The 14,623-nt window shown below is 39.3% G+C and overlaps 1 protein-coding gene across 1 annotated transcript in view; it reads right to left on the bottom strand.

Moving 5' to 3' along the window:
• Positions 1–14,623, bottom strand: part of GYS2 (glycogen synthase 2) — a 68,709-nt gene that overhangs the window by 10,763 nt on the left and 43,323 nt on the right. The window contains exon 12 of the mRNA XM_027594045.2: positions 446–572. Coding sequence (XP_027449846.2) covers positions 446–572 — 127 coding nt within the window. The remainder of the gene's footprint in view (positions 1–445; positions 573–14,623) is intronic.

The following is a 14,623-nucleotide window of genomic DNA, read 5'->3' as shown; positions in this document are numbered from 1 at the left end:
TAATACCTATCACCGAACTGACATTTTATCTTAAAAGTACCTCTTTTTTGAGTGACGAGGGTGTGAAGAAGACTTTTCACTGTACACCTTCTTATACTCTTTGTTTCCTTAACTATGTGAATGTGTTACCTATTAAAAATTAAGTGCATCCATTAATTTAAAAAAATTCTGAAATATGTTTTAGAGAACACTTTTGCTGGACCATTGTTTCTCATCTTAAACCTACTTGCACTCAGTTTCTCCTTTATATGAATAGTTGGGAGTGGTAGAGATAACTCAATAATACATAATCTTTATAACACATTCTTTTTCTTTGTCATACAGTATATTATTATAATTTAACCTTAGTAGAAATTACATATCAGCTTTGAATATTATATCCATGTGCATAAAATAGTAGATTAAAAAAAATTAAAACATTCCACAATCTATACATGCCACATACCTGGAGTATAACCCCACGGTTCATAGTATGATGGAAATACTCCAAGATGACAACCTCGGACAAACTCTTCATAATCCATGGGTAATAAGGGGCTGGTGGACGATAGAAACTCTGGGTGCAAAATTACCTAAAAAAGGAAAATTCTAATGAGAAAAAAAGAAAAGAAGAAATTACAGCAAAACTCTCCTACATTTCGGTATTTTGATAATGTAGAAGCCTTGTGTTCTAGATTCAGGGAGAGAGAGAGGAGAAAAAAAGAAAAAGAAATAAGCTTGGGTGCTTTTTTCTCTCACTCCATTCTGTGTAAGTATCTACTCTGTGGACTAACTTTCTCTCAGGTTCCAAGGCCTGGATTGGAGGAAAGGGAGTTAATATGACCATTTTTGTTCTCATGCTAAACTACATCCTTCAACCCAGATTGTTATCGAAAATAAAGGTATTTTTTTAAAGATCTTATTTTTCAAGTAATTTCTACACCCAACGTGGGGCTCAAACTCACAACCCTGAGATCAAGAGTCACATGCTCTGGGCACCTGGGTGGCTCAGTCCGTTAAGCATCTGCCTTCAGCTCAGGTCGTGATCCCAGGGTCCTGGGATGGAGCCCCGCATCAGGCTCTCTGCTCAGTAGGGAGTCTGCTTCTCCCTCTGCCTCCCGCTCCCCATGTTTGTGTGCTCTCTCTCTCTTTCTCTCTGTCAAATAAATAAATCTTAGCAAAAAAAAAATGTCACATGCTCTACCAACTGAGCCAACCAGGCATCCCAACAATAAAGGTTTTATTTTGTTTCCTAATGGCTGACTGCTGTCTTATTTCCCAGTTTGCTCCTACCTGGAGCAGGAAAGATGGGAGCTATGTAACTGGCTGCCCTCCTTTGCGCCAGACACAGGTTAGCCCAGGGAAATGGAACTAAGGGACAGAGATGTACTAGGAATCTCATCTAGATTAGATCAGACTAGAAACCTTCATCCAAGTTACTATCCTCTCTCACCTGGAGGTAATCACCTCCTAACCTAGCTCCCTGCTTCTATTCTGCCAAAGTCTCTACTTAGTACGACTAGAGTGAAAATTTAAAAGTGCCAGGTACTCCCCTGCTCAAAATCCTTCAGTGGCTTCCCATTTCACTCAGAGTAAAAGCCAAAGTATTTATGATGGCCTTTAAGCAGTGGTGTTCTGGTACATGTTTAAGAATGAAAAACCAAGATATAAGAATATATTTGTACATAAATTTACTATACATTTTACTGATATAAAGAATGTATAGCAGATGGCGGAGGAGTAGGAGACCTGGATTTCGTCTGGTCTCAGGAATTCAGCTGAATAGGGACCAAACCATTCTGAACACCTACGAACTCAACGGGAGATCGAAGATAAGAAGAGTAACAACACTCTGAAGGGAAAAGCGACCACTTTCTGGAAGGTAGGACATGCGGAGAAGTGAATCCGAGGCGATATTCGGGAGGATAGACGGCGGGGGAGGGGGCCTCCGTGGGCCGCTTCTGGCAAGTGATAGAGCCGCGCGCGAAGCACAAAATCGGGACTTTTAGAAGCCGGCTCCGCTGAGGGACGTCGCTCCAGGGGCTAAGCTGGGGGTGGAAACCTCTTGGGACAGTGTGGTCTCAGGACCCTCGGGGTCACAGAAAGACCGAGGGTGACTGAGTGCAGCAGAGCTCCCAGGTATCGGAGCGGAGAAGCCGGCTACAGAGACGGAGCCGAGGCGCGGGCTCTCAGCTCGGGGTTGCCATAAACTGTGATCCGTGGCCGAGTCGGGCCACTGCTCCTCCAGCAGGGACCCAACAAGCGGCAGAGCTGGGGAGACTCTCCTTCCTCCCAAAGGGAGGAGCGGCGCAGGAGCGCACCGCAGGGATCTGCTGGGTTTGGAGACTCCACGCAGGGTCGGGTGCCAGAGATAGAAACGCTCGATCACAGGCCGGGTGAGCACGGAGTGCGGCCAGAGACCGGGGAGACGGGAGTGACTGCTTTTCTCTGGGGGCACACTGAGGAGCGGGGCCCCAAGTTCTCAGCTCCTCCGGGCAGAGATTGGGAGGCCACCATTTTCACCCTGGTCCTCCAAAACTATACCAAGAGCTTGCAGGGAACAAAAGCTCCTGAGAGCAAACAGGAGCAGCTTGCTTAGCCTGGACACACAAGGGCGGGGCAATTCAGCCTCCGGCAAAGACATCTAGGAACCACAGCAACAGGGCCCTCCCCCAGAAGATCAGCACGAACAGCCAGCAAGCCAAGACCAAGTTTACCGATCAAGGAGAATGGGAGAACTCCAGCGCTAGGGGAATACTGCACATAGAATTCATGGCTTTTTTACCATAATTCATTAGTTTTTCAAAGTTAATTTTTTTAACTTTTTTTTGAATTTTTCTTTTTCCCTTTTTCAAACAACATCTTATCAATCCCTTTTTTAAGAAAACATTTTTTATTATTCATTTTTAGAGTCATATTTTTATCCCTTCATAGTAGTTACCCTTATTTTTGGCATATATATATAAGTTGTTCTCTCTTTAAATTTTTGAGATACAATTTCTTCTAACAGATCAAAATATACCCTAAATCACTAGTGTATGGCTTTGTTCTAGTCTCCTGCCTGATCACATTCTCTCCCTTTTTTTTTCTTTTTTTTCTTTTTTCTTTTTCTTTTTAAATCTTCTTCTTTCTTTTTAAAAACAACTTCTTATCTTATCAATTCCTTCTATAAAATCTTTTATAATTTTCATCTTTATAGTCATCTGCCATCCCTTCATTGTATCAACCCTTATTTTGTACATATATAAGTCTTTCTTCCTTTAAAATTTTAGCAACCACTTTCTTCTAACAGACCAAAATATGCCCAAAAGCTAGTGTGTGGCACTGATCTATGCACTAGCCTGATCATATTTGATCATATTCTGTTTTTTTTTTGTTTTGTTCTGTTTTTGTTTGTTTTTCTTTTTCTTTTTCCTTTTCCTTTTTTTTCTCTTCTTTCTTTCCCTTTCTTGTCCCTTGGTTTCAGGTCTTTTCTGATTTGTATAGAGTATATTTGCTGGAGACATTGTTAACCTGTTAGCATTCTGTTCTCTCATTCATCTGTTCTTCTCTGGACAATATGACAAGATGAAAAAAATCACCTCAGCAAAAAGAACAAGAGGTAGTACTGTCTGCCAGGGACCTACTCAATACTGACATTAGTACGATGTCGGACCTAGAGTTCAGAATCATGACTTTAAAGATACTAGCTGGGCTTGAAAAAAGTGTGGAAGTTATCAGAGAAACCCTTCCTGGAGAAATAAAAGAACTAAAATCTAACCAAGTCGAAATCAAAAAGGCTATTAATGAGGTGCAATAAAAAATGGGGGCACTAACTGCTAGGATAAATGAGGCAGAAGAAAGAATCAGCAATATAGAAGACCAAATGATGGAAAATAAGCTGAGAAAAAGACAGATAAACAACTACAGGATCACGAGGGCAGAATTCGAAAGATAAGCGATAGGATAAGACGAAACAACATTAGAATAATTGGGATCCCAGAAGAAGAAGAAAGAGAGAGAGGGGCAGAAGGTATATTGGAGCAAATAATAGCAGAGAACTTCCCTAATGTGGGGAAGGAAACAGGTCAAAATCCAGGAGGCACAGAGAACCCCTCTCAAAATCAATAAAAATAGGTCAACACCCCGACATCTAATAGTAAAACTTACGAGTCTCAGAGACAAAGAGAAAATCCTGAAAGCAGCTCGGGAGAAGAGATATGTAACCTACAATGGTAGAAATATTAAATTGGCAACAGACCTATCCACAGAGACCTGGCAGGCCAGAAAGGACTGGCATGATATCTTCAGAGCACTAAATGAGAAAAATATGCAGCCAAGAATACTATATCCAGCTAGGCTCTCATTGAAAATAGAAGGAGACATAAAAAGCTTCCAGGACAAACAAAAACTAAAGGAATTTGCAAACACGAAACCAGCCCTACAAGAAATATTGAAAGAGGTCCTCTAAGCAAAAAGAGAGCCTAAAAGCAGCATAGATCAGAAAGGAGCACAGACAATATACAGTAACAGTCACCTTACAGGCAATACAATGGCACTAAATTCATACTTTTCACTAGTTACCCTGAATGTATATGGGCTCAATGCCTCAATCAAAAGACACAGGCTATCAGATTGGATTAAAAAACAAGATCCATCAATATGCTGTCTGCAAGAGACTCATTTTAGACCCAAAGACACCCCCAGATTGAAAGTGAGGGGGTGGAAAACCATTTGCTATGCTAATGGACAACAAAAGAAAGCTGGGGTGGCAATCCTTATATCAGACAAATTAGATTTTAAAACAAAGACTGTAATAAGAGATGAAGAAGGACACTCTATCCTACTTAAAGGGTCTCTCCAACAAGAAGATTTAACAATTGTAAATATCTATGCCCCTAACGTGGGAGCAGCCAAGTATATAAGGCAATTAACAACAAAAGCAAAGAAACACATTGACAACAATACAATAATAGTGGCGGACTTTAACACCCCCCTAACTGAAATGGACAGATCATCTAAGCAAAAGATCAACAAGGAAATAAAGACTTTAGATGAAACACTGGACCAAATGGACTTTACAGACATATTCAGAACATTCCATCCCAAAGCAACGGAATACACATTCTTCTTTAGTGCCCATGGAACATTCTCCAGAATTGATCACATCCTAGGTCACAAATCAGGTCTCAACCGGTACCAAAAGATTGGGATTATTCCCTGCATATTTTCAGACCACAGTGCTTTGAAACTAGAACTCAATCACAAGAGGAAAGTCGGAAAGAACTCAAATACATGGAGGCTAAAGAGCATCCTACTAAAGAATGAATGGGTCAACCAGGAAATTAAAAAAGGATTAAAAAAATTCATGGAAACCAATGAAAATGAAAACACAACTGTTCAAAATCTTTGGGATACAGCAAAGGCAGTCCTGAGAGAAAAGTATATAGCAATACAAGGCTTTCTCAAGAAACAAGAAAGGTCTCAAATACACAACCTAACCCTACACCTAAAGGAGCTGGAGAAAGAACAGCAAATAAAAGCCTAAACCCAGCAGGAGAAGAGAAATAATAAAGATCAGAACAGAAATCAATGAAATAGAAACCAAAAGAACAGTAGAACAGATCAACGAAACTAGGAGGTGGGTCTTTGAAAGAATTAACAAGATTGATAAACCCCTGGCCAGACTTACCACAAAGAAAAGAGAAATGACCCAAATCAACAAAATCATGAATGAAAGAGGAGAGATCACAACCAACACCAAAGAAATACAAACAATTATAAGAACATATTATGAGCAACTCTATGCCAGCGAATTAGATAACCTGGAAGAAATGGGTGCATTCCTAGAGATGTATCAACTACCAAAATTGAACCAGGAAGAAATAGAAAACCTGAACAGATCTATAACCACTAAGGAAATTGAAGCAGTCATTGAAAATCTCCCAACAAACAAAAGCCCAGGGCCAGATGGCTTCCCAGGGGAATTCTACCAAACATTTAAAGAAGAATTAATACCTTTTCTCCTGAAACTGTTCCAAAAAATAGAAATGGAAGGAAAACTTCCAAACTCATTTTATGAGGCCACCATTACCTTGATCCCCAAACCAGACAAAGACCCCATCAAAAAGGAGAATTACAGACCAATATCCTTGATGAATATGGATGCAAAAATTCTCACCAAAATACTAGCCAATAGGATCCTACAGTACATTAAAAGGATTATTCACCATGACCAAGTGGGATTTATCCCTGGGCTGCAAGGATGGTTCAACATCCGCAAATCGTCAATGTGATACAATACATTAACAAAAGAAAGAACAAGAACCATATGATCCTCTCAATAGATGCAGAAAAAGCATTTGACAAAGTACAGCATCCTTTCTTGATCAAAACTCTTCAGAAAAAAAAAAAAACTCTTCAGAGTATAGGGATAGAGGGTACATACCTCAATATCCTAAAAGCCATCTATGAAAAACCTACAGCAAATACCATTCTCAATGGGGAAAAGCTGAGAGCTTTTCCCCTAAGGTCAGGAATGCGGCAGGGATGTGCACTCTCACCACTGCTATTCAACATAGTATTAGAAGTCCTAGCCACAGCAATCAGACAAAAAAAAGAAATCAAAGGCATCCAAATAGGCAGAGAGGAAGTCAAACTCTCACTCTTTGCAGATGATATGATACTTTATGTGGAAAACCCAAAAGACTCCACCCCAAAACTGCTAGAACTCATACAGGAATTCAGTAAAGTAGCAGGATATAAAATCAATGCACAGAAATCAGTGGCATTCCTGTACACCAAGAACAAGACAGAAGAGAGACAAATCAAGGAGTCGATCCCATTTACAATTGCACCCAAATCCATAAGATACCTAGGAATAAATTTAACCAAAGAGGCAAAGGATCTGTACTCAGAAAACTATAAAATACTCATGAAAGAAATTGAAGAAGACACAAAGAAGTGGAAAAACGTTCCATGCTCATGGATTGGAAGAACAAACATTGTGAAGATGTCAGTGCTACCTAGAGCAATCTACACATTCAATGCAATCCCCATCAAAATACCAACCACCTTTTTCGAAGAAATGGAACAAATAATCCTAAAATTTGTATGGAACCAGAAGAGACCCAGAATAGCCAGAGGAATACTGAAAAAGAAAAGCAAAGCTGGCGGCATCACAATTCCGGACTTCCAGCTCTATTCCAAAGCTGTCATCATCAAGACAGTATGGTACTGGCACAAAAACAGACACACAGATCAATGGAACAGAATAGAGAGCCCAGAAATGGACCCTCAACTCTATGGTCAACTAATCTTCGACAAAGCAGGAAAGAATGTCCAATGGCAAAAAGACAGTCTCTTCAACAAATGGTGTTGGGAAAATTGGACAGCCACATGCAGAAGAATGAAACTGGACCATTTCCTTACACCACACACAAAAATAGACTCCAAATGGTTGAAAGACCTAAACGTGAGAGAGGAGTCTATCAAAATCCTAAAGGAGAACACAGGTAGCAACCTCTTCGACCTCAGCCACAGCAACTTCTTCCTAGAAACATCGCCAAAGGCAAGGAAAGCAAGGGCAAAAATGAACTATTGGGATTTCATCAAGATAAAAAGCTTTTGCACAGCAAAAGAAACAGTCCACAAAACCAAAAGATAACCGACAGAATGGGAGAAAATATTTGCAAATGACATATCAGATAAAGGGCTAGTATCCAAAATCTATAAAGAACTTATCAAACTCAACACCCAAAGAACAAATGATCCAATCAAGAAATGGACAGAAGACATGAACAGACATTTTTCCAAAGAAGACATCCAAATGGCCAACAGACACATGAAAAAGTGCTCCACATCGCTCGGCATCAGGGAAATCCAAATCAAAACCTCAATGAGATACCACCTCACACCAGTCAGAATGGCTAAAATTAACAAGTCAGGAAATGACAGATGTTGGCGGGGATGTGGAGAAAGGGGAACCCTCCTACACTGTTGATGGGAATGCAAGCCAGTGCAGCCACTCTGGAAAACAGTATGGAGGTTCCTCAAACAGTTGAAAATAGAGCTACCATATGATCCAGCAATTGCACTACTGGGTATTTACCCCAAAGATACAAATGTAGGGATCTGAAGGGGTACGTGTGCCCCAATGTTTATAGCAGCAATGTCCACAATAGCCAAACTGTGGAAAGAGCCAAGATGTCCATCGACAGATGAATGGATAAAGAAGATGTGGTATATATATACAATGGAATATTATGCAGCCATGAAAAGGAATAAGATCTTGCCATTTGCAACGACGTGGATGGAACTGGAGGGTGTTATGCTGAGTGAAATAAGTCAATCAGAGAAAGACATGTATCACATGACCTCACTGATATGAGGAATTCTTAATCTCAGGAAACAAACTGAGGGTTGCTGGAGTGGTGGGGGGTGGGAGGGATGGGGTGGCTGGGTGACAGACATTGAGGAGGGTATGTGCTATGGTGAGCACTGTGAATTGTACAAGACTGATGAATCATGGATCTGTACTTCTGAAACAAACAATGCAATATATGTTAAGAAAAAAAAAAGAAGAAGATAGCAGGAGGGGAAGAATGAAGGGGGGGAATCAGAGGGGGAGACGAACCATGAGAGACGATGGACTCTGAAAAACAAACTGAGGGTTCTAGAGGGGAGGGGGGTGGGGGGATGGGTTAGCCTGGTGATGGGTATTAAAGAGGGCACGTTCTGCGTGGAGCACTGGGTGTTATGCACAAACAATGAATCATGGAACACTACATCAAAAACTAATGATGTGATGTATGGTGATTAACATAACAATAAAAAATTATTAAAAAAATAAATAAATAAAATGGCACCCTGTGCAAAGTGACAGCCCTGACCCCTGTCACTCCTCATCCCTTTCTTGTTTCTTTTCTTCCACAACACCTATTACCATCTGATCTACTGTCCTCACTTGGTGACTTTATTTGTCCATTTTCGCCCTACCAGTATGTAAGTTCCATGAAGACAGGGACTTCTGTTTTGTTCATTGCTGTATCTCCAGTACCTAGAATAGTGCCTGGTACTCGTTGGTGCGTAATAAATATTGATTCAATGAAAAAAAAAAGAATGTATAGCATACAATTTCCAAATAATAAAAATGTACACACAAAAACCTGCACACAGATGTTTGTATCAGCTTTATTCATAATTGATAAAACTTGGGAGCAATCAAGATAACCTTTAATAGATGAGCAAATAAACTGTCCAGACAATGGAATATTATTCAATGCTAAGGAGAAATGAGCTATCAAGCCATGAAAAGACATGGAAAAAAATTAAATGTACATTACTAAGTGAAAAAAGCCAATCTGAAAGGCCACACACTATATGATTCCAACTATATGATATTCTGGAAAAGGCAGAACTATGAAGCCAGAAAAAAGATCGGTGCTTGGATGAGGGCAGGGTTGACTAAGCAGAGTACAAAGAATATTAGGGCAGTGAAACTATTCTGTATGATTTTGTAATGATGGATACATGTCATTATACATTCATCAAAAGTCACAGAAGGTAAAGCACCAAGAGCATAACTTAATGTAAACTGAATCTTGGTGGATAATAATGTGTCAATGTAGGTTCATCAATTGTAACAAATATAAGATCCTGGTATGATATGTGGACAGTGGGGGAGGCTGTGTATGTGTGTGGGCAGGGGTATGTGGGAACTCTCTGTACTTTCTGCTCAACTTTGCTGTGAACCTAAAACTTCTCTAAAGAATGAAGTCCAATAAAATATGTGTAATACACTCCTTATTATAAATTCTAGATGGTTAAATACTCCCACGTGCTTTTGTTGACTTTTGCAAAAATCCTGTATTCAGAACCAACTTATGGTTTCAACTGATGAACCAAATGTAGTTATGAAGTGACTTCTAAGATACTCCCCCTATGGTCGGTTTCAAGCTACCAATGTGATGTCACTGAACTGGAGATGGGGAAGGCAATAGCACACCATTATAGAATATTTCCACCACAGGTGGGTACAATAGCCATAAATAGCTTCAAGTGCATAGATCATCATAAAATGTAGTAAACGATTAGGATGTGATGAGTTTGAGCATTACCTTTCATTTTAATATAATTGATTTATATTTTAAGTTGATATAATTTAATTTTTAAAAAATAGCTATTTTTAAAACTGGCTCACATTCTGAAACAAATAATGCAATATATGTTAAGAAAAAAAGAAGAAGGAGAAGATAGCAGGAGGGGAAAAATGAAGGGGAGTAAGTCGGAGGGGGAGACGAACCATGAGAGACGATGGACTCTGAAAAACAAACTGAGGGTTCTAGAGGGGAGGGAGTGGGGGGATCGGTTAGCCTGGTGATGGGTATTAAGGAGGGCACATTCTGTGTGGAGCACTGGGTGTTATGCACAAACAATGAATCATGGAACACTACATCAAAAACTAATGATGTAATGTATGGTGATTAACATAACAATTAAAAAATGGGAAAAAAACTGGCTCACAAAATTTCTGAGAATTTAGCACTTGGTTCTCATGCACTGGTATGAGCTGGTACTGAGACTGCACTGCCTGTAATGTTATGCAAAGGCAGAGACAAGAGAGAGAATAGCTATCATTGGGAAGGTGTGATTAGAACGGCTACTTAAGTGGTCACCTGGATGAAAGAATTCTCCAATTTCTCCTATTTATTGAAGTTTTTCTTGAACCATTATTAGGTAATTTGTCAGCCTCTCCCCATAGTTAGTAGTTATTAAAAATAAATAAAATCTGATGTAAAAGCATTGGGATTATATATATATGTAATATATATATAGTATATACTATATAGTATTTATATTGTACACATATAAATAATATACATCATATACATACATATATAACATACATAATATATGATATATAGTATATATTTATGCTGTATATATTAGGTATTATATGCCATAATATATAATATGTTATTATATATTATATAGTATATGCCATATAATATACATATAAAAATATATATTATTTATATTGTATATAAATATAATGTAACATATATAATAAAAGAATAAGTGTATATTTTTCCAAAGAGGTTACTTTGAAGAAAAACCCTAATTTGGATATATAACAACAATGATAACAGTTGTAGGATACTTTATATATTATAAATAATGTTCTCATATATTATTTCATTTAATCCTAGCAACATCATGACAGTCTCATTACTGTAATTTTAGAAATAAATTATAAATATTATAAATAAAATATATACATTAGTTCCATGTCAGGAGATCTACAAATGGGACCTAGGTTAAACCTAAGCAATAAAATGGTAAAATATCCAAAAGTAGTACCTAAAAATGATAGTTCAATCACAATCACAAATCCCAAAATAAAAATAAAACATTTTCCTCCATAGAACATGATTTGAGTCCTTATTGTGTGCAAAGTCGTGCATGAGGAAAAGAAACAAAGACGCAGATCCTGTGTCCAGACAATCATCAAATCAGCAGACCACTGTACTCCTGGCAGATATCAGCAAACAGGGATTCGAAACTCATTGTCCTACTTTGGCATTTCTGAGCCTGGGAAAATCTGTACTCTCCAAAGCCCATTTTGGAACATGAAAATATCATGGCTCATTCCTTTTGTTTCCAGCCAAACAGAATGACAGCATAACTAAATACTAATGCAGCTGCTCTGGGCCCTGAACAGCCAATGACGGAGGCCCCGGGCAGAGGAAGGGATGTTAGAGGTCAGCCCAAGGTTACCGGGAGGATTAAATGAGATCCTGTATACAAAAGCCCCCAGCAAAGCACCTGGCTCACAGCAGGCACTGGATCAGTAGGGAAAAAAAACAAAACAAAACAAAAAAAAACAAATAAAAACCAAAACGTTGTCTAACCACATTTATCCTGTGAGGGAATTAAGATCCCAGGCAGTTAATTTACTTTCACAGAGTACTGGCACAGGGTCAAGACTTGGAGTCTGCACTGTAGGTTTTTCTCAGAACACCCACTGCCGAGGCAGAATTGATGATAACTTCAAATTCAAAATAATCTGCAACGTTTCCTGAATCAAGTGTTGCATTCATATAAAGCACTCATCCGATGGGAGAATCAACATTGTGAAGATGTCAATGCTACCTAGAGCAATCTACACATTCAATGCAATCCCCATCAAAATACCATCCACTTTTTTCAAAGAAATGGAACAAATAATCCTAAAATTTGTATGGAACCAGAAAAGACCCAGAATAGCCAGAGGAATACTGAAAAAGAAAAGCAAAGCTGGCGGCATCACAATTCCGGACTTCCAGCTCTATTCCAAAGCTGTCATCATCAAGACAGTATGGTACTGGCACAAAAACAGACACATAGATCAATGGAACAGAATCGAGAGCCCAGAAATGGACTCTCAACGCTATGGTCAACTTATTTTTGACAAAGCAGGAAAGAATGTCCAATGGCAAAAAGACAGTCTCTTCAACAAATGGTGTTGGGAAAATTGGACAGCCACATGCAGAAGAATGAAACTGGACCATTTCCTTACACCACACACAAAAATAGACTCCAAATGGTTGAAAGACCTAAACGTGAGAGAGGAGTCCATCCAAATCCTAAAGGAGAACACAGGTAGCAACCTTTTCGACCTTAGCCTCAGCAACTTCTTCCTAGAAACATCGCCAAAGGCACGGGAAGCCAGGGCAAAAATGAACTATTGGGATTTCATCAAGATAAAAAGCTTTTGCACAGCAAAAGAAACAGTCCACAAAACCAAAAGACAACCGACAGAATGGGAGAAAATATTTGCAAATGACATATCAGATAAAGGGCTAGTATCCAAAATCTATAAATATCTTATCAAACTCAACACCCAAAGAACAAATAATCCAATCAAGAAATGGGCAGAAGACATGAACAGACATTTCTCCAAAGAAGACATCCAAATGGCCAACAGGCACATGAAAAAGTGCTCCACATCGCTCGGCATCAGGGAAATCCAAATCAAAACCTCAATGAGATACCACCTCACACCAGTCAGAATGGCTAAAATTAACAAGTCAGGGAACGACAGATGTTGGCAGGGATGTGGAGAAAGGGGAACCCTCCTACACTGTTGGTGGGAATGCAAGCTGGTGCAACCACTCTGGAAAACTGTATGGAGGTTCCTCAAACAGTTGAAATTAGAGCTACCGTTCGATCCAGCAATTGCACTACTGGGTATTTACCACAAAGATACAAATGTAGGGACCCGAAGGGGTACGTGTACCCCAATGTTTATAGCAGCAATGTCCACAATAGCCAAACTGTGGAAAGAGCCAAGATGCCCATCGACAGATGAATGGATAAAGAAGATGTGGTATATATACACAATGGAATATTATGCAGCCATCAAAAGGAATGAGATCTTGCCATTTGCAACGACGTGGATGGAACTGGAGGGTGTTATGCTGAGTGAAATAAGTCAATCAGAGAAAGACATGTATCACATGACCTCACTGATATGAGGAATTCTTAATCTCAGGAAACAAACTGAGTGTTACTGGAGTGGTTAGGGGTGGGAGGGATGGGGTGGCTGGGTGATAGACATTGGGGAGGGTATGTGCTACGGTGAGCGCTGTGAATTGTGCAAGACTGTTGAATCACAGATCTGTACTTCGGAAACAAATAACGCAACATATTTTAAGAAAAAAGAAAAAGAAGAAGATAACAGGAGAGGAAGAAAAGGGGAGTATGTCAGAGGGGGAGACGAACCATGAGAGATGATGGACTCTGAAAAACAAACTGAGGGTTCTAGAGGGGAGGGGGGTAGGGGGATGGGTTAGCCTGGTGATGGGTATTGAGGAGGGCACGTTCTGCATGGAGCACTGGGTGTTATGAACAAACAATGAACCATGGAACACTGCACCAAAAACTAATGATGTAATATATGGTGATTAACATAACAATAAAAAATTAAAAAAAAAAGCACTCATCCGAGAGTTAAGAACCACTGTATAGAGTTCTGTAAATATGCAGGTGATCAAATGAGTACTCACATTAGCACAGGGCCTGAGTCAGTGTTAAGCTTTTAAAGGATACTATTTATAAATAAAATACCTAATTATGAGTTGACCAAAATTTATCTCAGTGCTTTGAGAGTATATTGCTATGAAGGGGCTATTCTTTTATTTCTTGTGCGTGTGTTTGCTTCATGATAATAACCAATGAAAGTCTCAAACTATTCATGAGTTTATCTATATAAACATAATTTGTATGAGACAAACTTCCTTCTCCATTCACTCTACAGAAGCTATGTGCTTTTATATTTCTGTGTCTTTTTATCTACTTCTGCCGGCTCTCTGTATGGTGAACTGTTATCCACATGATAAACTCCTGCTCATCAGTCAAGATCTAGCTAACATGTCATCCTTTTATAAAACATTATCAAATTCTCCAGGCAAAGATAAATCCTCCATTTTCTACTCTCGTCATACCCTATTTGCACCTCTCTTCTGAAAGTTACTGGGCACCATCATCTGCTACGTACCCAGCTAAGTACAGATAAGAGCTGACATTTATCATGCACTTGCCACGTGCCACATACTGCACTAACTGCAGCATCTATTACTTATTTAAGCCTCACAACAATTCTGTGAGTGTGCGCCTATTTTGC

The sequence above is a fragment of the Zalophus californianus genome, chromosome 9 (assembly GCF_009762305.2).
Source record: "Zalophus californianus isolate mZalCal1 chromosome 9, mZalCal1.pri.v2, whole genome shotgun sequence".
Classification (NCBI taxonomy): domain Eukaryota; kingdom Metazoa; phylum Chordata; class Mammalia; order Carnivora; family Otariidae; genus Zalophus; species Zalophus californianus.
The sequence above is the reverse complement of the archived record's forward strand: the minus strand, read 5'-3'. Positions and strand labels throughout refer to the sequence as shown.